This window comes from Oryctolagus cuniculus, chromosome 2, assembly GCF_051225735.1.
Source record: "Oryctolagus cuniculus isolate XC-2025 breed Fujian yellow rabbit chromosome 2, ASM5122573v1, whole genome shotgun sequence".
NCBI lineage: Eukaryota > Metazoa > Chordata > Mammalia > Lagomorpha > Leporidae > Oryctolagus > Oryctolagus cuniculus.
The window spans coordinates 137,567,218-137,594,223 of record NC_142868.1 but is presented as its reverse complement, the minus strand read 5'-3'; the positions used below and the strand labels follow the sequence as shown (position 1 = coordinate 137,594,223).

At 48.1% G+C, this 27,006-nt stretch overlaps 2 protein-coding genes and 1 long non-coding RNA gene across 12 annotated transcripts; 1 reads left to right on the top strand and 2 right to left on the bottom strand.

Moving 5' to 3' along the window:
• Positions 1–218: 218 nt before the first annotated feature.
• SNRPG (small nuclear ribonucleoprotein polypeptide G) lies at positions 219–12,825 on the bottom strand. 7 transcript variants are annotated; one of them, XM_002709808.6, is made up of 4 exons: positions 12,600–12,825; positions 8,242–8,264; positions 6,864–6,988; positions 219–390 (listed from the first exon to the last, which is right to left on the bottom strand). In XM_002709808.6, exons 1-4 carry the CDS (start codon positions 12,629–12,631, stop codon positions 340–342), a joined length of 231 nt encoding a protein of 76 aa, XP_002709854.1. In that variant the 5' UTR covers positions 12,632–12,825; the 3' UTR covers positions 219–339. The 7 variants fall into 7 exon arrangements, with proteins under 7 accessions (XP_002709854.1, XP_089182433.1, XP_089182434.1 ...); XM_089326307.1 differs by having other exon boundaries at positions 219–845; positions 12,600–12,770; XM_089326308.1 differs by having other exon boundaries at positions 219–845; positions 8,242–8,295; positions 12,600–12,734.
• On the top strand, positions 12,763–16,234 carry LOC138848590 (uncharacterized). Of its 2 annotated transcripts, none has more exons than XR_011386591.2 (3): positions 12,763–12,888; positions 15,075–15,202; positions 15,679–16,234. It is a non-coding gene; the product is annotated as an uncharacterized LOC138848590 (long non-coding RNA). The 2 variants fall into 2 exon arrangements; XR_011386590.2 differs by having other exon boundaries at positions 12,826–12,948.
• TIMCC (TIM double twin CX3C motif chaperone) lies at positions 14,294–20,453 on the bottom strand. 3 transcript variants are annotated; one of them, XM_051842802.3, is made up of 3 exons: positions 20,348–20,453; positions 19,455–19,595; positions 14,294–15,704 (listed from the first exon to the last, which is right to left on the bottom strand). In XM_051842802.3, the coding sequence occupies exons 1-3, from the start codon at positions 20,432–20,434 to the stop codon at positions 15,516–15,518; spliced, it is 417 nt and encodes a 138-aa protein (XP_051698762.2). In that variant the 5' UTR covers positions 20,435–20,453; the 3' UTR covers positions 14,294–15,515. The 3 variants fall into 3 exon arrangements, with proteins under 3 accessions (XP_051698762.2, XP_089182437.1, XP_089182436.1); XM_089326311.1 differs by lacking the exon at positions 14,294–15,704 and adding an exon at positions 16,297–16,623; XM_089326310.1 differs by lacking the exon at positions 14,294–15,704 and adding an exon at positions 18,390–19,181.
• Positions 20,454–27,006: the final 6,553 nt, after the last annotated feature.

Here is a 27,006-nt window from a genome sequence, read left to right as displayed (position 1 = left end):
GATGTCAGAGCAGATCAAGGTCAGTTGATGTTTCAGGAGAAACCCAAGCATGTTTGCAGCCTCTTTATATCTACTCAGTGCTGAAAGATGGAGAAAAGGAATCCTTGGTATGTTTGACATTTCATAACCACCTTCCAATGAAATTCATAAAACCCTTTAAAACCAGTCCATCCAAGAAAATCTATGCTATTGTATTTCTATATTCACAACATGAAAGATTTTTGACTCACAAAAGTTTATTTAACAAAAAATTTAATATGAAAATGTACATGACCCAACTTTTACATCATAGTAAAACAGGTCCTTTGGAGAGGGAACACGGGTTTCTTTGTTGAACAGTCATACTCGTTCCAAGGCTTCTAACATGATGATACTATTTCCTCGTATTACCTAAGAAAAAGCAAATACGAAAAAGACATGGATGATTAAAGAACTTTTATACAATAGTATTGGCTTTTTGGTATCACGTCAATTTGTGAAGCTTTTTTCAAGCCATAGGGACACCAAATTAATTTTTAAATCACAATATGAAGCCCTTTAATAAGAGATGCACATTTTCCAGTTTGGAGGTTAACAATTACCTTTAAGAGATAAAAAGTTGACTCATTTTAGCCCTCCCCCCCTTTTTAAAGATTTATTTATTTATTTGAAAGCCAGAGTTACACAGAGAGAGGAGAGGCAGAGAGAGGTCTTCCATTCGCTGGTTCACTCCCTAGTTGGCCGCAATGGCTGGAGCTGCGCCGATCCAAAGCCAGGAGCCAGGAACTTCCTCCGGGTCTCCCATGTGGGTGCAGGGGTCCAAGGTCCAAGGCCCATCTTCTGCTTTCCCAGGCCAAAGCAGAGAGCTGGATTGGAAGTGGAGCAGCTGGTCTCGAACCGATGCCCATACGGGATGCAGGTGCTTCAGTCCAGGGCGTGAACCTGCTGTGCCACAGCACTGGCCCCATCATTTTACCTTCTTAACTGTAGAACTTGGGGCCGGAACTGTGGTGTGGTGGGTTAAGCCGTTGCCTTCAGTGTCAGCACCCCATATGGGTGCTGGTTCAGTTCCCAGCTTTTCCACTTCTAATCCAGCTCCCTGCTAATGGCCTGAAAATTAGTGGAAGATGGCCCAGGTGCTTGGGGTCCTGCCACCCATATGGGAGACCTGGAAGAAGCTCCTGGTTCCTTGCTTTGGCTTGGCCCAGTTCCAGCCAATATAGCCATCTCAAATGGGCTCCAGTTCGTGTCCTGGTTGCTCCTTCTCTAGCTTCCTGCTAATGTGTCTGGGCACGCAGTGAAGATGGCCCAAATGTTTGGGGCCCTGCCACCATGTGGGAGACCTGAATGAAGCTCCTGGCCAAGCACTGGCTGTTGCAGCCATTTGGGAAGTGAATTGGTGGATGGAAGATCTGTCTTTCCTTTTCTTTCTGTAAGTCTCTTTCAAATAAATAAATCTTAAAAAAAAAAAAAAAAAAAAAAAAAAAAAAAAAAAGGCCATAAAGTGATGTAGGAAACAGAGACAGTTGGCATTTAACCTCAGAAGGCCTCAAATGCCAGTCTTACAAGTTTGGAGGGCAGCATGGTACCAACAATGAACCCGGGAAAGTTTTCACAGTCAGAGGAATGACAGCTATTTTGGCAACAACAGGAGTCTGAATGGGAAAGCACTTAGAGGCAGGAAGAGAAGTTAAAAAGAAAGGGTCTTAGTAGCACAGTGCCTGACCTAGTAAACATTCATAAATGAAGACAGACAAGGATGCTAATGAGAGCATGGGTGAAGTATCTGGTCACTGCATCTGGAAGGTTAGGAGACTGAAACCGGGAAGTCCCTGATGGACTCTAGATCATAAGGATCTGCAGATCACAGGCCAGTCAAGTAGAACTGGATAGGTGAAGATAGGGCACAGGACAGGAGGGTGCTGATAGGAAATACACTTCCAATCTACTTCTTGCTAATGCGCCTGGGAAAGCAGTGAAAGATCCATACTGGCTTTGGCCTGGCCCAGCCTGGGTTGTTGTAGACATCTGGGGAATGAGCCAATGGATGGAAGACCTCTGTCTCGCTCTTAACTCTGCCTTTCAAATAAATAAATAAATCTTTAAAAAAGAAATGGAAGCATTCCGAATAAAGAGTCCAAGTGGAGCCATGCTTGCAGGCAGAGTAAAAATACCTAGACTTGGTCTTTCTCTTCTTACTCAGCTTCATTATACACACACTATGGTTTACTGTCTTTCCTACTCAAACATAGATTCTATGAGGGCAGGGACTTTGGTGTAGTATCCCCCAGTGTCCAAACAGTAACAGGCACACACAGGGCTCTGTAAGTACCTGTTGAATTAACAAATGAAATTTCATATGACTCCTGCAGGTGACAGATTGGAAGGGACCAACACGGGTATACAACTGATATGAGGCCTGGCAGACAATAACAGCAACGAATATGGTAAGAAGGTGGCAAAGAATTAAAGAGTAGCTTTAGGTCAGCGCCTTGGCTCAATAGGTTAATCCTCCGCCTGTGGCGCCGGCACACCGGGTTCTAGTCCCAGTCCGGGCGCCGGATTCTGTCCCGGTTGCCCCTCTTCCAGGCCAGCTCTCTGCTGTGGCCCGGGAGTGCAGTGGAGGATGGCCCAAGTGCTTGGGCCCTGCACCCCACTGAGACCAGGAAAGGCACCTGGCTCCTGGCTTTGGATCAGCGCGGTGTGCCGGTCGCAGCAGCCATTTTGGGGTGACCCAACGGAAAAAGGAAGACCTTTCTCTCTGTCTCTCTCTCTCACTGTCCACTCTGCCTGTCAAAAAAAAAAAAAAAAAAAAAAAAAAAAAAAAAAAAAAAAAAAGAGTAGCTTTAAAGGCGAATAATACCCTGAAAATGAGAACAGGGGCTGAAAGAATGTATAGATTCTTACTTTTCTTAGTTAGGAAAAGAAATGTACAAGAGTGCTTCACAAGTTTGTGGAAAAATGGTATTAAAGCATAAGCTTATTTTGGTGCAAAAAAATGAAATCTTTTTTTCATACTGTATATTTTGTATGAACTTTTTGAAGAGCTTCTTGTATATATGGCTCTAAAAACTTTGCATACCAAAATGAATGTATCTTTTAATTTCATTTTGAGAGGCAAAGAGCTGAGAGCGCGCCCATGTGTGTACACACAGAGAGAAAGCATGAGCGTGCACACGTGCTCCCATCCACTGGTTCACTCCCAAATGCCTACAATGGCCAGAACTGGCCAGAGACTGGTCAGGCCAGCCCTGAAGGCAGAGGTGGGAATTCAATCCAGGTTCCCAAGTAGGTGGCAGGAACTTAGATGCTTGAGCTGACACCACAGTCTCTCAGGGACTACATTAGCAGAAAGCTGGGGTCAGGAGCCAGAGGCAGCTACTGAACCCAAGGACTTTTGATATAATAAATCTCTGCCCTTCCACAAACTTTTTGACAAATTCTTGTAGAAAGCTAAACAATATGATGGGTTGGCGCCGTGGCTCACTTGGTTAATCCTCTGCCTGCGGCACCGGCATCCCATATGGGCGCCGGGTTCTAGTCCTGGTTGCTCCTCTTCCAGTACAGCTCTCTGCTGTGGCCTGGGAGGGCAGTGGAGGATGGCCCGGGTGCTTGGGCCCCTGCACCTGCATGGGAGACCAGGAAGAAGCACCTGGCTCCTGCCTTCGGATCGGCGCAGTTCCCGCCATGGCGGCCATTTGGGGAGTGAACCAATGGAAGGAAGACCTTTCTCTGTCTATAACTCTACATGTCAAATTAAAAAAAAAATATATGCTTCTCTAGTTCTCAGTTTTATATTATTTTTTTTTTTGCAAGAGATGATGAACAAACACGGCATCTCCTTGATTAAACCATGAGAAACAACTAGCCCTCTTCCTTTCTTGCCCCCTCCTAAATGTATCCATGTCTGACACTTTCCTTAGGAATAGATGGGTGAAGAGAAGTTATTTTTGATAACTATTTTCAAATCTGAGGGCCTTTTCTTTTTAGCATCATTAAAAAAAAAAAAAACTGCGATTTTCATGAACATTTTCTAAAACGGCATTATATATTTCTTGGCCTTGTCACAAAGTATTAAGAAAACAAGGCTACTTGGTGAACACCTTTGCCTTATGGCACACTTCCTCTTCTGCCACTGGGTGTGACTTTAATTTCCAGATCAAACCAGAACCATGAAGTACAGAATTCCATATGACTCCTGTAGTTGTACTTCAATGCTAGTTTTTACAAAGTGCTGTTCAGGCTTTCACTCTCTTTCTTTTTCAAAGACTGATTTATTTTGAAAGTCAGAATTAGAGAGACAGAGAGAGACCTTCCATCTGCTGGTTCAATCGCCAAATTGCATCAACCGCCAGCATGGGCCAGGCCAAAGTCAAGAGTCAGGAGCTTCATCCAGGTCTCCCATGTGGCTTGCAGTGGCCCAAACACTTGGGCTATCTTCTGTTGCTTTTCCCAGGCCATTAGCAGAGAGCTAGATCAGAAGTGCAGCATCCAGGACTCAAACAAGTACCATATGGGATGCTAGCATCGCAGGTGGCAGCTTCACCCGCTAAGCCACAATGCTGGCTCCCAGGCTTTCTTCTCTTGAAAGGGCACAACTGTCTAACAGAATATGAACCTGAAACAGAGCCGCAGAAGCACAACTCTAGCAGGAGCTCCTGACCCATGCAGCATCCTCAAATCTAGTATGTTTACTGTATTCTTACAGGTAACCTCAGATGGGGTGCAATCTTGGGGAAGTAAGATAGAGAATATGCCACTGACAATTCTAGGTACACCTCAGAAGAAGGCAGCTGAGACTTAGCCACATCAACTCTCCCTCAGAAAGTATACACTACCCAGTAATTTCAATTACCTCAACGTGTCACTGACTTGGACAAAGTGCAAATGAAGACAACAGAACAGTCTCCATTGTCAAACAACTTTTCCTGCTAATGCAGCTGTGATTTCAAGTGATTGGGCTCCTGCCTCCTAAGGGGGAAACTCCTGAGTTCCTGGCTCCCAGGCTCTGCCCTTGGCTTAGATTCTGTCAGTCAATAGATAACCCTGGACTCAAGTCTAACTTAGGATATTGCCAGCTCTGAGCCTAGGAAAGACACACACACAAAAAAACAAAACCCCAAACCCACTCTTTTTATGAAAGACAACTGATAAATTACTTCATTTTCCTTCTTCTCTTGCTGAGATTTTTATTTATATGAAGGAGAGAGAGAGGTAGCTTCCATTCGCTGGTTTACTCCATAAATGGCTGGGGCTGGTTTAGCCCAAAGACAAGAGCCTAGTAGGGGCCAGTGCTGTGGCACAGTGGGTTAACGCCCTGGCCTGAAGTGCCAGCATCCCATATAGGCGCCGGTTCTAGTCCCAGCTGCTCCACTTCCTATCCAGCTCTCTGCTATGGCCTGGGGAAGCAGTGGAAGATGGCCCAAGTCCTTGGGCCCCTGCACCCCTGTGGGAGAACCGGAAGAAGCTCCTGGCTCCTGGCTTCAGATCGGCACAGCTCCGGCTGTTGCAGCCAATTGGAGAAGTGAACCACTGGATGGAAGACCTCTCTCTCTCTGTGTAACTCTGACTTTCAAATAAATAAATAAATAAACCTTAAAAAAAAAAAAAAAAAAAAAAGAGCCTAGTGTTCCATTCAGGTCTCCCATGTGGGTGTCCAAGTACTTGCGTCTTCCTCTACTGCTTTCTCAAGCACATTAGCAGAGAGCTGGATCAGAAGTGAACAGCTTAGACTTGAATTGATGCTGACACTGTAGAAGGCAGTATAGATGGCTGTGCCACAATACCAGCCTCTCTCTCTTTTTTTTAACATGGGATGATCTCATGTAAAAAAAAATATTTAAAAGTTAGAGAGAGATATATCTTTCATCTGCTGTGCTCCTTAAATGGTTTCAGAGGCCAAGGCCGGGTCAGGCTGAAGTTAGGAGGCTGGAACTCTATCTGGGTCTTCCATGTGGTGACAGAGGCTCAACCATTTGGGCCATTGTCCATTGTTTTCCCAGGCACATTAGCAGGGAGCTGGATCAGAAATGCAATAGCTAGGACTCAAACTGGTGCTCATATAGGACGCTCACACCACAGGCAGCAGTTTAACCTGCTAAACAACAGCAGTGGTCACCCTCTCTCTTTTTAATTTGAGAGGCAGAGAGAGGGAGGGAGAGAGAGAGATCCCTTGGGCAGATTTATTCCTCAAATGCCTGTCATGGCCAGGAGGACAATACTGGGAACTCAGTTCAGGTTTCCCATCTGACTGGCAGGAACCCACCTCCTTCAGCCATCACTGCTGCCTTCTAGGGTCTGCACTAGCAAGCAGCTGGAACCAGGAACTAGGAATTGAATGCAGGTACTCGGATGTGGGCTACAGCTATCTTAATTGCGAAGCCAAATACCTACCTCTGGACTACTTTTAAGTTTGGGCTATGATAAACCAGAAAATCCGGGTTAACTACATACACGAGTAAAATCACAAAGTGTGATCTGTGGAGTAGCAGATCTGCATAATCTGGGCATTTGTTAGAAATGCAAAACCTCAAGTTCTACCCCATACCTACTAGAACTACTTAACAAGATGCCCTGGAGTATGCATAGTTTGAGAGTTACTACTTTAAGTACTAACTACAGACCTCTTTTATAGAATAAAGCTCAAAAATAATTTCCAATAGCTAGTTCAAGCCCTGGGACCTTCAGGTGTTCTGTATAGCTGAGATCTTACCCACCGGGATATTATCACAGCTGTCATATGTTAAACTAAAAAGGAAATAGGATATCTAATCTTGCCTGTTATCTTTTGTAGGGGCTACTAACTTCAATTTAACCCAAGAGTTTGATACATGGGAGTTAATACACAACCCAAAATCTCTAAGAGAAAGTTTATCTTCACTTACCACCATTCCAATATTGTTCTGTTGTCCACTATTTGCCATCTCCACACATTCATCTATCACGAGGTTCATAAAGGGATCAAATCCCCGTAGGATTCCCTGGACATGTCTGCCACCATTTAATTTCACTATAAAAAAAGAAAAAGTAGTTTCAGTAAAATTTTTTTGAAAAAGATTTATTTACTTACTTCAGAGGTAGAGTTATAGAAAAAGGGAGAGACACTAAGGTCTCCCATCCATTGGTTTACTCCCTAAATGGCCAGAGCTGGGCTGATCCGAAGCCAGGGGCTTCTTTCCAGTATCCCATGTGAATGTAGTGGTCCAAGCACTTGTGCCATCTTCTACTGCTTTCCCAGGCCATAGCAGAGAGCTGGATCAGAAGAGGAGCAGCTGGGACTTACTGGTGCCCATATGGGATGCTGGTGCTGCTGAAGGACGCTTAGCCCACTATACCAAAACAATAGCCCCAAAACTGTCTCTTAACTATAAATAATTCATTAAAAATAGGGTGGGATAAAACACAGGTATTTGAGATGTTTGACCCACTATAGCACATGTCAACTACTAGGTTAAATGTTTTATATTTACTTCTACATTTTAGTTTATAAGAGTCTTGTGGGGCTGGTGTTGTAGCTTAGCACATAAAGTCACTGCCTATGACACCAGCATGCCATATGGGAGGGGGTTCCAAGTCCTGGCTGCTCCACTTCTGATGCAGCTCCTTGCTAATGGCCTGGAAAAAGCAGAAGAAGTGCTTGGGCCTTGCCACCCAACTGGGAGACCTGGAAGAAGCTCCTGGCTTCTTCCTAGCCCTGGCTGTGCGGCCATCTGGGGTGTGAATCAGCGGATGGAAGATCTCTTTCTCTTTGTAAGTCTGCCTTTCAAAAAAAAAAACAAAAACAAAAAACATTCCTGTGAAATGGAGCTTTTAAGTAGCAGTGTTCTAGGTTACAGTTACTGTATGATACAGCCGAGATTCAAACTGCAGGTTGCTTGCTTACCTCTGAAGCTCAGGGTTTAACCCCTATATATGAGAACTAATTAAGTTGATTATAGATTACTAATTAAGTTGGACAAACTTGTGTTTCTTACATATTCCCAAGACACAGAAAAACTGTTTCTTGTCCAAGTACTTTGTAGCTTATTTAAAACCTTAATTTTGTCAAAAATGAGGGAGGATTCATGAAATAACCCAAGTCTGAAGTTCTATTAAATTTATTAAATACCACGAATTAGGTAAATTAAATGGTCTATTTTGACAAGCCTGGTTAATTAAAGGTTCTATGCACTTAAATTTTTTATAAGGTCATTCCAGGTAGGAACCGATACATGTAACAAACACTTAAACAACAATAACACAAAGACAAAACAATAAACTTACATGACAACTTCTTGTCCATAAACCTGAAAAGATGAAAGGGTAAAGATGATGTAACTTAAAAATTTTTAAGCATAAATAAGAACAGATATAGGTAAAATAATTTGCTAAAATTTATACAATATGAATATGAAATTAAGAACAGTAAAAATCTTTTCATAAAGGATGAGGGAGCAATGTAATTTGGGAATGGACAAGGTAATAAAAATGGGTATCTGTAGGTTATATTAATCTATATTAAACTGAATCCTTAAACTAATGTGAATTATAAAAACATTCTTCTTGGGGAGGGCACTGTGGTGCTGGATTTGGGTCCCCGCTCTGCTTCCCATCCACATTCTTGCTAATGCCCACCCTGGAAGGAAGCTCATGTATTGAGTCCCTGCTATCCCAAATAGGAGACCTGGATGGAGTTTGAGTCTCCTGGCTTTGGCCTGGTCTACTCCTGTTTGTTGTAGGTACTGGGGAGTGAACCAGTGAATGGAAGATCTTTCTCTGTTGCTCTTTCAAATAAGTTAGAAACAAAAACAAAAACATTCTTGGTCAATACTATGTTCTTGCTCCACTGAACTAACTTTTAATGAAGACTTTACAGTTATAACAGAAAAAGATATCTGGGTTTTGTTAATTTCTAAAACTTAAGGAACTAAGTTGTGGAGATGGGGAAACAGTAACTAATAATTCATTTTAAGAGATATTTTATTTTACATTTGACATAATGTGTTAAGTATCAAGCTTAAGGGCTGGCACTGTACTGTAGCAGGTGAGGCCATCACCTGTGATGCTGGGATCCTCTGTAGATGCTGGTTTGTGTTCTGGCTGCTCTATTTCTGATTCAATTCCCTGCTTAAGGCCCAGGAAAAGCAGTGGAAGATGGCCCAAGTGCTTGGGCGCCTGTTACCCATGTGGGAGACCTTGAAGAAACTCCTGGCTCCTGGCTTTGGCTTGGCCTAGCTCTGGCCATTGCGGCCATCTGGGGAAGTGAACCAGTGGGTGGAAAATCTCTCTCTCTAATACTTTCAAGTAATAAATAAATCTTTTTTTTTTTTTTTTTTTAAAAAGAAGCATCAAGTTTAAATGTTGAGGACAGTTCTCAGCACTATTTTATTTTTATTTTTTTAAACAGACTTATTTCAAAGTCAGAGTGACAGAGAGAGATACAGACAGGGAGGGAGATCTGCTGGTTCACTCCCCAAATGCTGCAACAGCTGAGGCTGGATCAGACAGAAGCCAGCAGCCAGGAACTCTATTCAGGTCTCCCATATGGTTGGCAGGGACTGAGGTACTTAAGCCATTATCCACCACCTTCCCAGGTGCATTAACAGGAAGCTGGAGAAGCAGAGCAGCCGGGACTTAAACGGGCACTCTGGCTGATACACGATGCTGATGAAGGCGGCAGCTTAACCTGTGTGCCACACTGCCTGCCCTCACAAATATCTTAGTAAAATGAATTGATAACTTGAAACTTTAAAAAAATTTGAATTAAAGAAGAAAGTCTTATGCCAGCAATATGAGAATAGTAAGCCAAACAGTTAAATTAGCTTTTACCTCTTCTAGTTATAAGAAAATAAGAAATTTTATTTAATTTGAATATATAGGATATCACTGGGCAACTCAAAGGTAAGTAAGCTAGAAAGTGGGAGTAGACAGAAATGAAAGTGTATTTCTAGGGGCCAGCGTTGTGGTACAGTGGGTTAACCTGCCACTTGTGACACCAAGCATCCCCTATCAGACCACCAGTCCACTTTCCTGCTATTGCACCTGGGAAGGCAACAGATGATGGCCCTAGTTCTTGAGCCTTTGCCACCCACATGCCATTTGTAGAGTGAACCAGCAGATGAAGGTCTCTGTTTCTATCATTCTGCCTTTCAAATAATATTAAAAATATGTATTTATGTAGTATAATGAATGAAACCATATGTCTTAATAGGATTTTTTACATGAAACAGCAAAGATAACATACAAGAGTCCATTTAATCCTTACAACATATTATTTACCATTATTACCAGCATTATATATGTGGATATTTCAGGAAATTCATAGAAAATGTGTATTACTTCAAACTTTTGAGCTCCAAAATAATTTGTTTACTCCCCAAGTGGCTGCAACGGGTAGAGCTGGATCAATTCGAAGCCAGAAGCTCAGAACTTCTGGGTCTTCCATGCAGGTGCAGGGGCCCAAGGACTTGAGCTGTCTTCCACTGCTTTCCCAGACCATAGCAGAGAGCTGGGTCAGAAGTGGAGCAGCCAGGACTTGAACTGGCACCCATATGAGATGTTGGCACTGCAGGTAGTGGCTTTACCTGCTACGCCACAGCACTGGCACCCAAAGTAACTTTTAATTCCATTTTCTCATGAACTTTTTGAAGAAGTTTCATAGATGAGTAACTGAGGAAGTCTTAGAAAAATTAAGCAAATTCTCCAAAGTCACACAGCCAATGGAAAAAGCTTATCAAGCACAAGTAGTTCAGTTAGACTAGAGAACAGGGCAGTCAAATATTAGGCTGGGAGAGTTAGTGCTTGGATTTCAGATGTAAGGGCTTGAATATTGAGGTAAAAAGTCTAGACCTTATTATTTTTTTTTAAGATTTATTTATTTGAAAGGTAGTTAGAGGAAGAGACAGAGAGAGAAAACCGAAAAAAAAAAAAAAAAAAAAAAGAGAGGTCTTCCATCTGCTGTTTCACTCCCCAAATGGCCACAATGGTTGGAGCTGGGCCAGCCCCAAGTCAGGAGCCAGGAGCTTCATCTGTGTCTCCCACATTGGCGCAGGGGTCCAAGCACTTGGCCCATCTTCTGCTGCCTCTCCAGGTGCATTAGCAGGGAGCTGGATCAGAAGTGGAGCAGTCATCCCATAGGGGATGCCAGCACTGCAGGGGGCAGCTTTTCCACCTCTATGCCACAGTATCAGCCCCCAGTGTTATTAAAGCGATCAGTGGAATACTGCAGCAGCAAATTTTCAGAGGTGGGAAGAATGCCTTAGGCCAGGACATCTCAACTTCGGTACTACTGACACCTGGGGCCAGACACTTCTTTGTGGTCGGAGCTGTGCGGTACACTGTCATGTTTAGCAGCATCCCTGGCCTCCATCCGCTAGGTACTGTAGCACCTGATTCCCCACCCCCTAGTTAAGAACCAGCGAGTTACGCTAATCCAAGAGGAGGGTATAAAGGTGTAAGGGAAGATGGTATTTGTGAGAAAGCAAAGCAAGGACATTTTGGAAGCAGACCTCATAGGATCTCACAGTAAAAATGGCTACTGTTTCATCAATTCCTGATGAATGCAGAGGATACTCACAAGATTTCACCAGCTCCCAAATAAAGCAACTTTTAGATAAACATTTTCATGACATTATTTTCTATTTTTCTTAATGTTTGGTTCATTATTTAATAACTAATTCTTTTAACGGGTCGAACTAAAATATATGGAGGAAGTTTTTATACAGATGTTGACTTTGGTACAAATGTGTATTTAAATGCAAAGTTAGTAAATACAAACTTTTTCTTATATCTGACTTCTTCATGGCAATGGACCGGTAACAAATGAGCTATACACAAGGCAGAGCGTCCAGCTACTCTGGAAAGAACCGACTCCTGTTTTAATGTTTCACTCCTCCTGCAATCCAACTACTACATGCAATCCCAGCATTACACAGTATAAACAGGACAAAGAACTCAGGAAAGAGAACAGGGTAAGGTTAAGTTCACTCAACAGTGTTTGAGGAGGTTAAAGCCTTAAATTTTCCCATCTAAAGGAAGAATACGGTACTTAAAAGTTAATTTTACTGGGTGCAGTAAAAACCCTTCTCATCAGCCTTCTCTGATGAGAAAAACGAATATTTCACTCCCTTCTATCAGAACAAGATATTACAAGACGTTCCAAGTTTAACTTAAGTACAAGGGAGCATAAAAAAGAGAATTCTGAAAGCTCAAAGAAACGGCTCCAACCACATTAAAGTTACAGAGTGGCTTGAGTCCTCATATACAACCAAACACTGCTCCTTAGAAAGACCCCTCCCGTCACCTCATCCAGCGCACGATGCTTTGCACGATGTTCAACAACGGGTGGCATCTGGGTCTGCGAGCAACAGGGGAGAGCTGGGCGGAGGGAGGGGAGCCAGAAACTCGGCACTGAGAGCCACGTCGGCTACACAGAGGCCCCCAGGATGCTTCTGGCAACCAAGCCGACCAAACTAAAATTCGAAGACGCGAAGGCACGGGGCCTTGGCCGGATAAGGAACGAAGAGGGGCCACGCCGTACGGAATGCGCACGCCAGGCGCCCTGATGAGAATGGACCACATCGAAGGTACCACTCCGCGCACGCAAAGAAGCGGCCGCATGGGCGCCGCCCTCACACACTTACTTTTTCAACTCGGGAGGGTGAGCTTTGCTCATGGTGTCTGCTCCAAGCGCTGAGAGATTCCTTGAAACGGAATTCGCAGCCTCCTTCACGCTCCCGCGGTAGGCCCGGCGCTTTGCGTCTGACGTAACCCACGCTGTTGGCCAATCGCTTGTCAGCAGGAATCACATTTAATCTCGCGATACCTAGGGGGAACCCGCGCGTGTGGCTCTGCCCAGAGCTTCCGGTTGCGTCATCAGCGATTGGCCAGGACGGTGGGGCGGGACCTGGAGGCGCCCTCCTTTCTCTTTGTGTAAGTTGATGGTGGTCCTGTTAACGTGTTGCGAGCGAGCCTGGCCTGTCCTTTGTCTCTGTGAGTGAAAACGAGCTTTGGGGTGGGCCCCCAATGTTTCTTTGACAAGTGTTCCCTCTGCATTTCAGGTCAAGCGTAGGGTTCCAGTAACATCTAAATTAATCGTTTCTGCACCCGTTAGGTGACTGGTTCTGACAGCAAGAATTTGAACTTAGATCCTTACAGTGTGTTCCTGAGGATCTTGCGATGTTTTCAACACTGCGTCCAGAATCCACTCCTGGCCTAGTGGTTAAGCTGCAGATGCGAGTGCCTGGGTTGGAACCCAGCAGGCTCCTGACTCACCTGCCTGCTAGGGCAGATCCTAGGATGACGACTCAAATGGGGTCCTGCCACCCCAATTAGGATTAAATTCCTGGCTCCTGCCTTTGGCCCCGCCTCTGGCCACTGTAGGCATTCGGGGAGTCAACACCAGAAGTGAGCTCGCTTTCAAATTACGTGAGGGGCGCAACACAGCCCTTCTCTAATGAGGTACTGACTTTGCAGGTCGCACTAAAGGTAAAAAGTGGGAACGTTCCGACTTGTTCCCCGGTTTTACCTTATTCAAAACATTAGAATCACGAATTATAAAAGCTTTTGACTAGAGAACTTAGGGATGGTCCTCCAAAATTCAATTCATTTCTAATGCTCAGGAATGGCTCTATTTATAAAATTCATCATGTATTTTGTACTCTTGTACTCAAAATCTTAGACACTGCATTTTCTCTCCTTTTTTTTTGATTGGCAGAGTGGACAGCGAGAGTGAGAGACAGAGAGGAAGGTCTTCTTTTTCCGTTGGTTCATCTCCCAATGGCCGCTGCGGCTGACATGCTGCAACCGGCGCACCGCGCTGATCCAAAGGCAGGAGCCAGGTGCTTCTCCTGGTCTCCCATGGGGTGCAGGGCCCAAGCACTTGGGCCATCCTCCACTGCACTCCTGGGTCACCGGGACAGAATCCGGCGCCCCGACTGGGACTAGCACCCGGTGTGCCGGTGGTGCCACAGGCAGAGGATTAGCCTAGTGAGCCGCGGCGCCGGCCTGCATTTTCTCTTGAGGGCTCACAGCCATGTACCTTTTCCACCAGTTGCTGTTAGTATTTAGCTTAAACTAGAAACCTGACATAGCTCTCCAATGAATTATTTCTAACTTCACAGTTTCTATCCTTCTTACATGAACAGACTTCAGGTCACAAGGGTCTGGCATTCCCTCAAAGTGTTTCCCATTTAAAATGAACAAGTCCTGCATCTGAACCATAACGAGTTATTTCCACACTTCTAGGCATCTTAAGAAGTTTCTTTCATACATAACACGGAAAAACATATTGAGAAAGTTACATATTCACTGCCCAGATATTAAAAAAGAAACATTATGGGGAGAAAATTAAACCTTCTTTATTTTCTTTAAAACCAAACAACTAGGAAAATATATCACAGCATTCCAACAGTGAACAGACAAGCTATATGATCATTTCAGCAAGTTCTAAAAAACCAAACAAGGTCCTTATCAAAAATGATAAGGTGCCGAGCTGCGGCACAACACTGCGTGTTGCAAGGGCCTCAGACAAGATGGGATCTGGTAATGGGGGGCTCCCTTCCCTTCCCCCGCTCTCAGGCAGTTGAGGCTCCCCCAGGCCGCCTGCTTTTCCTCCCTTGACCTTTCCAGTCGCCACGGGATTGTCTGAATAAGGCTCTGTTAATTCTGGGGCTAAGTAAGCAATGCTCTGTTTAGGCTTTCATCCCATTCTGTTACACGAAACTCAGGTTTTTCCAAACCCAGTACTTGCCAGCTCTCTTAATTTTGTAGCCAGCAGTTCACCTTGTACCGTTCATTCCTGGATATTGGTATAGATCACAGTCAAACCCCCTTTCCCTTCAAGGGGAAACTCACGGCAAGTTATCCTGGGACTCCGTGAGAGTGGAGCTGTGCTTCCCACACCCTGGGTGACATCGCTTCTCCTCGGTTTGCTCGTCTCCAGGTTGAAAGATGCGGTCCACAGGGTCCTTCAAAAATTCTTTCCCAAACTACTCTCCCTCCCAACTCCACATCTTGAATCAACTTCATGCCCTTGTGTATAAAACAAAACCGAGCAAAACAAAAGCCCAGACACCTATTTTCCCCTTTTCCATGAGTGACCCTGGGAATTGTTACAGTGTATGGAAAACGGTGTGGCGACAGCTCAACCAAACAGGAGGCTGGCAGCGCACAGAGGTCCCTCTCCTCCAACTGCACCAGACCTCAGGCCGATGAGAGGAACCCACCGCCTACTGTACCTGTGCAGGTAGGAAGAATCTGGTGCTTTGGGGGGCTCTGCCTTGGTACAAGGGAGGGCCCTACTGCCAGCACAAACCCTTGCCACATGAAGTTTAGGCTCGAAAACACTCCCCTGTATCTCTAACCCAGATTTTAGCACCATTTTTTTTTTTTTAAATTTCACTTCCAAGGATCGAAATATAAAGGAATCAGTGTCCAGAGGCAAGTGACATATGCTTTAAACTCACTGTCTTCCATGATTTCACTCATAAAAGACAAAAGTTCCCATTCCTTTTTAAAATAGATTCCTTCCCACAGCCCCGATGGCCACCGGCAGACTTTTACTTCCCGATGGATGAGAGTGACTCCTTCATCTTCTTGGTCATGGTTGGGATGAGGTGCATGTGGTCATCCACACACTTGGTCACACAACTGTCCAGCTGCTGCTTCACCTGCAGCTCCTTATTCCCTGCGTCTATGGCATCTTTGGCTTTGTCGTTGCAGTGCATGGTGCACCGGGCCAGGCGGTCCTGCGGCAAGAAGGACAAGAGGTGAGAAGGCTGCGGTCGCCTTCAGTTACTGAGTGCTCATCATGGGACAGGCCCTGCGCTGTCCCAGCTCAACATACAGGCCCTTCATCAAGCACAGCGACATACTTTAATGCGAGCCATCAAGACTGTCCTGGCTAAAACAAGAGGTGGCACAGGAGAGCGCAAAGCATCACCAGATAGAGTTACAGAAAACTCCACCAGGGGGCTGGCATTGTGGCACACTGGGTTAGGCACTGGCTGCCACCCGTGACACCAACATCCCATCTTGGAGCACCTGTTAGAGTCCCAGTTGTTCTGTTTCTAATTCTGCTCCCTGCTAATGCACCTGGGAAGACAGCTGAAGATGGCCCAAGTGCTTGGGCCCCTGCTACCCAGGCTCTTGGCTTCGGCTTGGCTCAGCCCCCTCTATTGCAGCTGTGTGGGGAGTGAACCAGTGGATGGAAGATACCTCTCTCCCTGCCCCATAACTTCCTTTCAAATAAATAAATAAATAAAATCTTAAGAAGAAAGGTAGATCCATCGTCTTTTTTTGCAGGGGTGTGGGAGAGAAGACTCTGCCAGGAGGTTACTGTTAGACTTAAAAACGTCTTGATTTATTAATGCCTGTCCTTGCCACAGAAAAACAATTCAACACACTTTTTATTAAGCACTCAGTGTGTGCCAGACTGTCTTCTAATGTTTGGGTATGTAGCAAGGAGTGAAAGACAAAAGGTTCTTGCCCTCCTAGAACTTACATTCCAGTGAGGGGGGAGATGCAAACAAAACAATCAGGAGACGTCAGGAAGCAGGGGGACGTATGAGTCTCGAGTTCAGGAGGGACCTCTGGTCTGGAGACGGAATGCAGGAGCTGTCAGCACGCACTCATAGATGACACCGGCAGCCACGAGACGAGAGGAGACTGGAGAAGTAGTCAAGACAGACGAGGACTGAGGACGGGCTGGGGAGAAGAGCCAGCCACCGCAAGGCATCCTGGTGGCCCAGTGAGTAAAGCGCTTCAATGGGGAGGAGAGCGACCCACGGTGTCAATGACGCAGACAGGCTGAGTGGGTGAGGACTGGGAAGTGACCCCTGCATGTGGCCCCACAGAGGAGTGACAGGAGCAAACCTGCTCTGTGGGAGAGTGGGTGTCTGCGTGGAGTGCACTGAAGAGAATGCATGGAGACTTCCACGGCCACCCAAGAACTGAATTTTCAAAGACCCCATCTATAAGGGCTCTTCAAAAAAGTTCGTGGAAAATGCATCATGAGAAAATGAAGCTTGTCTTTCCAGTTTCTGCATCAAAATAAACTTGTCTTTCAGAAAGTTTTCTTTGAAACGCAGAGAAAGACAGATGCAGATCTCCCATTGGTTTGGTTCACTACCTAACTGCTCTCACCAGCCAGGGCCGGGCCACACCGGAGTCAGGAGCCAGGAACCCCATCTGGGTCTCCCACCTGGCTGGCAGAGACCCCAGCACTTGAGCCTCCCAGGGCGTGCATTAGCAGGAAGCTGGGACTGGGAATGGAGCTGGGACTCAAGCCCAAACACTCTGATATGGGATGCAAGCATCATAGGTCATGTCTTTTTTTTCCTTTTTTTAAAAAGATTTATTTATTTGAGAGGTAGAATTACAAACAGTGAAGAGAGACAGAGAGAAAGGTCTTTCACCTGCTGGTTAATTCCCCAGATAGCTACAATGACCAGAGCTGGGCTGATCTGAAGCCAGGAGCCAGGAACTTCCTCCAGGTCTCCGAGCTTTCCAGGCCATAGCAGAGAGCTGGATCAGAAGAGGAGCAGCCGTGACATGAACCAGTGCCCATGTGGGATGCCGGCACTGCAGGTGGCGGGTTAGCTTACTATGCCACAGTGCCAGCCCCACAAGTAGTGTCTTAGCTGCTATACCCAACACCCCAAACTTATCTTTTTTTTTTAAGATTTACTTATTTACTTGAAAGTCAAGAGTACACAGAGAGAGGAGAGGCAGAGAGAGAGAGAGAGAGAGAGAGGTTTTCCATCTGTTGGTTCACTACCCAGATGGCCACAACGGACGGAGCTGCGCCGATCCAAAGCCAGAAGCCAGGAGCTTCTTCCAGGTCTCCCATGTGGGTGGAGGGGCCCAAGGACTTGGGCCATCTTCCACTGCTTTTCCCAGGCCATAGCAGAGAGCTGGATATGAAGTGGAGCAGCCAGGTCTTGAACTGGCGCCCATATAGGATGTCGGTGCTTCATGCCAGGGCATTAACCCGCTGTGCCACAGTGCCAGCCCCCCGAACTTATCTTTTAATTCCATTTTTTCTGCAAATTTTCCAAAGTACTCTCATATAAAACTATAGTCCAAATGAACACAAAGAAACTCCCTGACCTTGGAGAAGCTATTCCTTTATAATGGCAGTGATTCTTTTTTTTTTTTTTTTAACTTTTATTTAATGAATATAAATTTCCAAAGTACGACTTATGGATTACAATGGCTTCCCCCCCATACCATCCCTCCCACCCACAACCCTCCCCTTTTCCACTCCCTCTCCCCTTCCATTCACATCAAGATTCATTTTCGATTATCTTAATAGACAGAAGATCAGCTTAGTATACATTAAGTAAGGATTTCAACAGTTTGCTCCCACACAGAAACAAAAAGTGAAAAATAATAGATGATTTTTTTAAATGATGATGAAATCAGATCAGACCTATTGTCATGTTTAATCCCAGTGAGAGTCAAGTTGGGAATTGATAATTTCTTTTCTCTCTTTTTTTTTTTTTACAGAAGATCAGTTTAGTATGCATTAAGTAAAGATTTCAACAGTTTAATGGCAGTGATTCTTAAGAGTTTTATATAGCACAACGTAAAAATGTTCTTACTTTAGGTATAATTTTTCCATGCAAGTGGAATTTCAGGCTACGAAAGACTGGTTCAGAAGTGGGCCCTGCCTCCCATAAGAGCCAGAAAAACAGAAGCAAAATGAAGTTGTGGACACCCTTTGCCTCTGAGAGGGGGAAAAAGCTCTTTAAGCAATGTCAGAGGGACTGTGTGTCCACAAAAGCACTTCCTATCCGGGAGTTGCCTCCGGGTATAGCAGGCAGGGGCAGTCTCGGGTTGTTAGTTCACAACTAACTCTAATCCACACCTTCTCGTGACCATCCTGCTCCACTTTCCTGGGGATTCCGAAGTTTTAAAAATTAATTAGGGATGGGGCCGGCGCTGTGGCACAGCAGGTTAATGCCCTGGCCTGAAGCGCCGGCATCCCATATGGGTGCCGGTTCGAGACCCAGCTGCTCCACTTCTGATCCAGCTCTCTGCTAGGGCCTGGGAAAGCAGTAGAAGATGGCCCAAGTCCCTGGGTCCCGGCACCCACATGGGAGACCTGGAAGAAGCTCCTGGTTCCTGGCTTCGGATCAGTGCAGCTCCGGCCATTGCAGTCATTTGGGGAGTGAACCAGCGGATGGTAGACTTCTCTCTCTCTCTAACTCTTTCAAATCAATCTTAAAAAAAAAGAAAGAAAGAAAAAAAAAAAAAGGAAAAGCATCAGGGCTCTGGGTCCTGAATGCCTCTGCTAACTCCCTTTTACATCATTGTCTCTATGAGAAAGTACGGTTCAACCTACAGCACTCAAGTTCCAGAATCCTAAGCCCTGTGAAGGCTGGTAGGCCATTAGACTCCCACAAATGTTAACGCAGCTAAGCTCTGCTAAAGCTTGTCATCACCTGCGAGAGGGCACAGCAAGGGCCAGGGCCCCCGTTTGGGGTGTTTCTCACCTGGAACTTCTCCAGCTCGCTCGTCACCAAGGCCTGGGCCTGAGCCAGAGGCATGTGGCAGCGTTCGATGCACTGGTGCACCTGCTGCATGGACGCCCGGCTGTCCTCGCAGCAGCCGGCACTGCACTGGAACATGAGGCCCTGCGGAGGGAGGACAGGATGACCAAGGAGCGCTTGCAGGTCAGGAGGCCTACTCTCTACCTGTGCTCCCTCTCCTCGGGACAGGCGGCAGGCCCTTCCAGCCTCGACCTGGGGAAACCATCTCTGGAGACCGGCAGGGTGCGTCTGGCCTCCCAGCCACTGCTAGCTCACTGGCACTTGTTGCATCTGTGGCGGGGACGCTGGGACGGGTCAGACGGAGCCAGGCTCTGAAAGCCGGCTGCCGACGCCGCAGGGTTCAGAGGTCGGCCCCCGACCCAGGGGTACGACAACGTGGTGAGGGTGGCGGGCCCAACACCCTCACACTTTCAGGGGGCCGCGGGAGGAGGGCACACAACCAGGCCATCTGGGTGGGCCCGGAGCTTTCACCTTTTTGGTTTATCACCTTGGCCGTGCCCTTTCCCGGCCTCGGGTCGCTCACCCGAGGGAGGGACCGCGCGCTCGAGGCGGGTGGGGTGGACGCAGGCCTCACACCGGGCTTTCAACTCCGTCCCGCGGACACCCTCCTCCCCGGGGCGGAAAAACGGCCGCGCGCACGGATTTCACCCGACCAGCCCGAGCGCCGCCCGTTTTCGAGGAAGGGGCTCTCTTCCGGGGTCGCCACAGCGACCCCAAGGACGCCCAGCCCAGACCGGGTCCGCGGTGCCCGGCATCGCGCGGTGGCCGAGGGAAGGGTCCAGGAAGGAGTCCAGGCGGCGGGATGGGGGAGTCCGACTCGGCCCGCGCCTCGCTACCTGCATCTTACGGATGTTCTCCCTCTCCAGATTCTTCACCATGGAGTCCACCGCCTCCTGCAGCCGGAGCTGCTGCAGCTCCGCCATGGCGACCCCGCGCTGCGCTGCGCTGCACGGGCGCCCGCATGGACCCGGCGCTCGGGCCCGCCCCCTGCCGCCGCTTCCCGGCTGGCCGCGCGGCCGGCGCTTCTCGGCCCACGCCGCCGCCTGGCGTCCGAGCGGAGGAACTGCACGCGTCCTGCTTTGCTGGCGGCGCGGCGGGCCTGGGGACGCTGGCGGTGCGCTCCGGTCCCGGGGGGCCGCGCGCAGGGCTGTCCGGGGCGGCCCCGGCTTCGGGAGCCCAGCGCCGCGGGGCTGTGCGGCTGAGGCGAGCGCGGCCTGCCTCGCTTCCTCCCCTCCCTTCCTTCCCCCCTCCGTCTCCCTTCCTGACAATTCCGTGAGGACGTTTTTATGTAATTAAGATGCAGGTGGATGCGCGATCGAGGAGTGCAGCCTGATGCGTTCTTCAAACCTCGCCCTTTCCTGGTCATCGCTGCCCCTTCTCTCCCTCTCCCTCCACCTGACCCACCGATGTGCTCCCAGCCACTATAGGCTGCATCCCCCCTTGTGGAATTTCACAGACCCCCGTGTGACTATTTGGGAGGTGCTCCTTTCCACCCCTGGCTTCTTTCCCTCCGCGTCCTGCGTTTGAGGCTGGGTGAGCAGGACACAGACGGGGGTCCTGTCGTTGGAGCTTGGCAATTCCCGCCAGTGGCCACTAGATGGCAGGAGAACTCCGGCTCGAGGCAGCCGGGCGCTGGGTTCCACCCTGGGACCTGGGGGCAAGGCGGTGGTCTGCCACCCCAAGGCGCGCTCTCACGCAAGCGCCGGTGACTCGCTGGAAACCCCTGCTCGGAACCAGCACGTCCTTCCCGCTTCAGGTCAGCGTCAGGCGGCTCCCAGCGGCAGCGGGGTGCCGTTTGAACTGCTGTACCGGGATTAACTCATTTAATGCCCCCAATAATCCCTTGAGGTTGGCACTTTGCTATCCACTCTTCTCCCAGGAAACAGACACCGAGGGAGGGGCCGCCACTTGCCAAAGTGCACGGTTCGAAACTGGTGGAGCAAGGCTTTCCAATCCGATCCTGGGCAGCTGGCTCCCTCCCGTGGCGGCGGAAACGGCTGTGGTCCACTTGACGTTTGTCTTCACATCCCCTCGTGCCACGGGTTTGTTGTTTGTAGCACAATGTTAGAGTAAATCCCTTGTTTTGCCCCTTATTCCTAAGATGTCAGGCCCAATTTCTCCAGTAGGCCCTCTGTGTAGGCCCCGCTAGTCACGCTGACCTGAGGTTCGACGCCCGTAAGGCGGCCTTGCTGGTTCACGTGCACAAAGTGAGTGGCTCTTCCGCAGTTAAGAATAGCGAGTCCCGACTTCAGCTGGCTTTGGAAGTGGAGTTGGACCGCATGGGAGGAAGCTCACATACCTGCTCCTGTTGCTGTCTGGGTACTCGGGGAGCTGGAGATGGGATTTCAGGGTCACCTGGCCCAAGTCTTGGCTGCCCCACTGGAACAAAGCTGATCCCTTCCAGGGTCCGGGGTGATCACCTGTGCAGGCTCGGTTTCTTCCCCAGCGCTCCCGGACACGGGCCGGCCAGCTCTGTTCTCCGGGGTGGCCCAGCCTGTCATGGACAGTGTCCCAAGAGAGACACCGGTCCTTTCCTGTGTACTCCTCCTGTTCAGGGTGCATGTGGGAGGCGCGGGGGCCTGGGAGCTGGGGATGAGGGAGGAAGCTTATCTCCTTATTGCCACCAGTTCTGCTGACCCAGGGTAGTGATGGGGGACAGCCGGAGACCCAGCTCTGGCCACCTGGGTTGCAGTTGTGGATGAACCTTTAGGGATCCTGTGTCTTTTTTTTTTTGACAGGCAGAGTGGACAGAGAGAGAGAGAGAGACAGAGAGAAAGGTCTTCCTTTGCCGTTGGTTCACCCTCCAATGGCCGCCACGGCTGGCGCGCTGCGGCCGGTGCACTGCGCTGATCCAAAGGCAGGAGCCAGGTACTTATCCTGGTCTCCCATGGGGTGCAGGGCCCAAGCACTTGGGCCATCCTCCACTGCCCTCCCGGGCCACAGCAGAGAGCTGGCCTGGAAGAGGGGCAACCGGGACAGAATCCGGCGCCCCGACCGGGACTAGAACCCAGGGTGCCAGCGCCACAAGGCAGAGGATTAGCCTGTTGAGCTGCGGCACTGGGCCCTTTTTTTTTTTTTTTAAAGATTTATTTTATTTATTTGAAAGACAGAGTTACAGTTAGAGATAGAGACAGAGAAAGAGGTCTTCCATCCACTGGTTCACTCCTCAAATGGCTGCAATGGCCAGAGCTGCGCTGATCCAAAGCCAGGAGCCAGGAGCTTCTTCCAGGTTTCCCATGTGGGTGCAGGGGCCCAAGGACTTGGGCCATCTTCTACTGCTTTCCCAGGCCATAACAGAGAGCTGGATCGCAAGTGGAGCAGCCAGACTTGAACTGGTGCTCATATGGGATGCCGGCACTGCAGGCGGTGCCCTTACCTGCTGCACCACAGCACTGGCCCTTCAAATCTCTTCTAGTCCAATGTCATCACCCTGGAGAAAGCCACATACTTTATTATTCTTATATTATTTGACTGGGGTGTTATAGTTGACAATGTTCAAATGTCCTGTACATCTTCGTTATTGAGTGGTCCTTCACTTGCTGGTCTGAAGGACATATTTATGTAGTCTCATAATGAGCTTTTTGTCAGTTATATGTGTATCTTACTCTGTGACTTGCCTTTTCATTTAAAAAATTCTACCTATTAGGGCCAGCAATGTGGCATAGTGGGTACAGCCGCTGCTGGCATTCATATGGGTGCCAATTTGAGTCCTGGCTGCTGCGTTTCCTATCCAGCTCCCTGCTAATGGCCAAGAAAAGCAGTGGAGGATGGCCCAAGTTCTTAGGCCCCTGTACCCACATGGGAGATCCGGAAGAATCTCCTGGCTCCTGGCTTTGGATTGGTGCAGCTCTGGCTGTTGCGGCCATTTAGAGAGTGGACCAGAGGATGGAAGATCTTGCTCTCTGTTTCTGTCTCTCTCTGTAACTGTGCCCTTTAAATAAATAAATAAATCTTTTAAAAAAATCCCTGTTGATGAAATAACTCCTTTATTTAAATATAGTCCTATTTACAATTTTCTCTTTAAAGTTAATTCTTTTTGTGTCTTGTTTTAAAAAAGTATTTCTCAAATCAATGAAAGTACTTTTTTAAAAAATATTTATTTATTTACTCAAGAGTCAGAGTTACAAACAGAAAGAGGGAGAGACAGAAAAATCTTCCATCCTCTGGCTCATTCCTCAAATGGCCCCAATGGCTGGAGCTGGGCCAATTTGAAGCCAGGAGCCAGGAGCTTCTTACAGGTCCCTACATGGACACAGGGGTCCAAGCACTTGTGCCACCCTCCACTGCTCTCCCAGGCTCATCAACAGGGAGTTGGATCGGAAGTGGAGCAGCCGGGACTTGAACTTATGTCCATATGGGATGCTGGCACCATAGGTGTTGGCTTTATCCGCTACATCACAGCGCTGGGCCCCCTGGAAGTACTCTTGAGGTATAAAAATTATGTTTGTTTCTTTTCAGCCTCACTTCTTTCTGATACATGCATTTTAAGGATATAAATGTTCTTCTTAGGACTGCTTCAGTTACTCCTGTAAGTTTTGATTTATAGTAGTTTTGTTCAAAAATTTTCTAATTTTCATTGTGAATTATTTGATCCATGAGTTACTTAGAAATGTATTGTTGATTTCCGAACATGTAGATATTTTTAAGGTAACTTTTCTTTGTCCATTGCCAGTGAGATTCAGTGCATATATTCTGTATAATTTCAGTCCTTTGATTTGTTGAAACTTGTTTTATGGCATCATAAAGGTGTTTCTTGATGGGCCCCTTCCTGCTTTCTATGTTTCTCTGTCAAACTTTTAAAAAAATTTTTTTAAAGTATTATTTTTTTTTTTTAAGATTTATTATTTATTTGAAAGTTACAGAGAGAGGCAGAGACAGAGAGGTCTTCAATCCACTGGTTCACTCCCCATATGGCTGCAAGGGCTAGAGCTACACCGATCTGAAGCCAGGAGCCAGGCGCTTCCTCTGGGTCTCATGTGGGTGCAGGGGCCCATGTAGGCTGTGGCACAGCGGGTTAAAGCCCTGGCCTGAAGCACTAGCATCCCATATGGGTGCTGGTTCTAGTCCCAGCTGCTCCAATCCAGCTCTCTGCTATGGCCTGGGAAAGCAGTGGAAGATGGCTCAAGTCCTTGGGCCCCTGTACCCACATGAGAGACCCAGAAGAAGCTCTTGGCTCCTGACTTCAGATAGGCACAGCTCCGGCAGTTGCGGCCAATGGGGAGTGAACCATCGGATGGAAGATCTCCCCATCTCTACCTCTCTCTGTAACTCTGTCTTTCAAATAAATAAAATAAATCTTTACATTTTTTTTAAAGACCGAGACATAGCAGATAGTCACCACCTACAATGCTTGCATTCCATATGGGTGCCGGTTTGTGTCCTGGCTGCTCCACTTCCTATCCAGCTCCCTGCTAATGGCCTAGGAAAAGCAGTGGAAGATGGCCCAGGTGATTGGACCTTGCCACCCACGTGGAAAACCTGGATGAAGCTCCTGGCTTTGGTCTGGCCCAGCTCTGGCCACTGCAGCCATTTAGACAGTGAACCAGTGAACGGAAGATCTCTCCCTCCCTCTGTCTTCCCCTCTCTTTCTGTAATTCTTAAAAAAAAAAAAAAAAAGTCTTTAATAAAAGGAAAGACCCTACTATTTTAAATACCACGGTTAGCATTTGTATTTCCTTCCTTCTTTCTTTGTTTCCCGTATCTCATAGTAAGTAAGCAGTCCTGTAGGATTCCTCCTTCTCCCCGTGGCCACACCCACATCCATATGGTCTTGATTGATTTCTTCCCAGTCTTTTTTCCCTGTGGGTTTTTAAAAACATTGCAGAAATAGAGTATATGTATTTTGGTATATTACTTTTCCAATGACATTACAATTTTTTTTTTTGACAGGCAGAGTGGACAGTGAGAGAGAGAGAGAGAGAGACAGAGAGAAAGGTCTTCCTTTGCCGTTGGTTCACCCTCCAATGGCCGCTGCGGCCGGCGCACTGCACTGATCTGAAGCCAGGAGCCAGGTGCTTCCCCTGGTCTCCCATGCGGGTGCAGGGCCCAAGCACTTGGGCCATCCTCCACTGCCTTCCCGGGCCACAGCAGAGAGCTGGCCTGGAAGAGGGGCAACCGGGACAGAATCCGGCGCCCCGACCAGGACTAGAACCCGGTGTGCCAGCGCCGCAAGGCGGAGGATTAGCCTATTGAGCCGCAGCGCCGGCTATGACATTACAATTGTTCCCATACCATTATGTGCAAGTAAAGGGAAACACAGCATGTAGGCTGTGGTCAAAAAGAGGACTGAAATTCTAATACGAAATGTAAAGATTTGTGTAAGTCCTGAAGTGGGAGCTGATGGAACCCCCAGATTGGCTGAGCAGTCCAGGAGCAGAGGGGACGTCCGTGCCTTCCTGGAGCCCCTGGGAAGTGGCCAGGCTGCAGAGGGTGATGGCTACATGGTGGATCTAGGGAGCAAGGGCCTTAGGCAGCCCAGGGGCTTCTCCAAGGCTCCCCGAGAACAGCCTGGAACTAGCCAGGGCTTGAGGTAGCTGCAGGGTCCCTCTTTCCCACGGCTCACCACTGCTTCACGGTCTCTTGCAACTTAGAGCATCACAGAGACTGGAGGTACGTGGCAGACAGAGCTGATGGACAGAGCTTGTGGTCGGCAAGATGGTCTTGAGGCAGCTGGTGTGACCCGAGAACCTGTGTCCTCGCAGGCGGTGCAGCTCACCCTCCCAGCAGAGGTCTGGCCGCCGAGAGGCGCCTCGGGCACGGGCTCCCACCTTGACTGAAATGACACGTCCGCCCCCCAGCACGAAGGAGCTCACATTAGGAATGCTTGAGTCGTAGATAAAGTCACATTTCTTGTTCGTCCGAGAGGGTGGAGGGAGATCCGTACTAGCTCTGCGTGTGCTCCGTGGACGAAGGGTCAGCGGGAGAAAGTGGGCTGCTGCGTGGCCTCTGGGGGCCCGAGAACTGTGCGCTCTGGCTCCCTGCAGGGCACCAGAATGGCTGTGGGCCTGCCCCGGCCTCAGCTGCTGCCTCGGCTCAGCTCCTGCGTCCTCCCAGGACCCTTGTGATGGTAGTCCTTCGGTTCCCCTCACTGCTGCAGGCTGTCCTCAGAGCTCCAGTGAGCTCTCTAAATTTTAAATCTGGCATTCTCCTAGCTCTTCCTTTTACCCATTGTCTGCTCACAGTCCCCCCTAGCTTACAGAAGGGACTTCCTTCTGAGAATAGACAGCAGGACCATCAGGGCCAGGATCTGCCTGTAGGCCACTGTCCACTCCGGCCCTTTGCTTCTCCTTACCTGGTGCCAGCTACGTCTCTCACAGCCGTCACCATCTCCTTCCAGGCCTCTGCCCAGGCACGTGCCACACCTCTGTCTGGGGTGCCCTTCCCCACCGTGCTTCCCTGCCTCGTGGCCTCCCCCTGCAGACGGGCTCGGCTGCTGCACAACCCGGGGCCTTCTGTGTGCTCCCGTGCCCTTCCCTGTCATGAAACCATGGAGCCC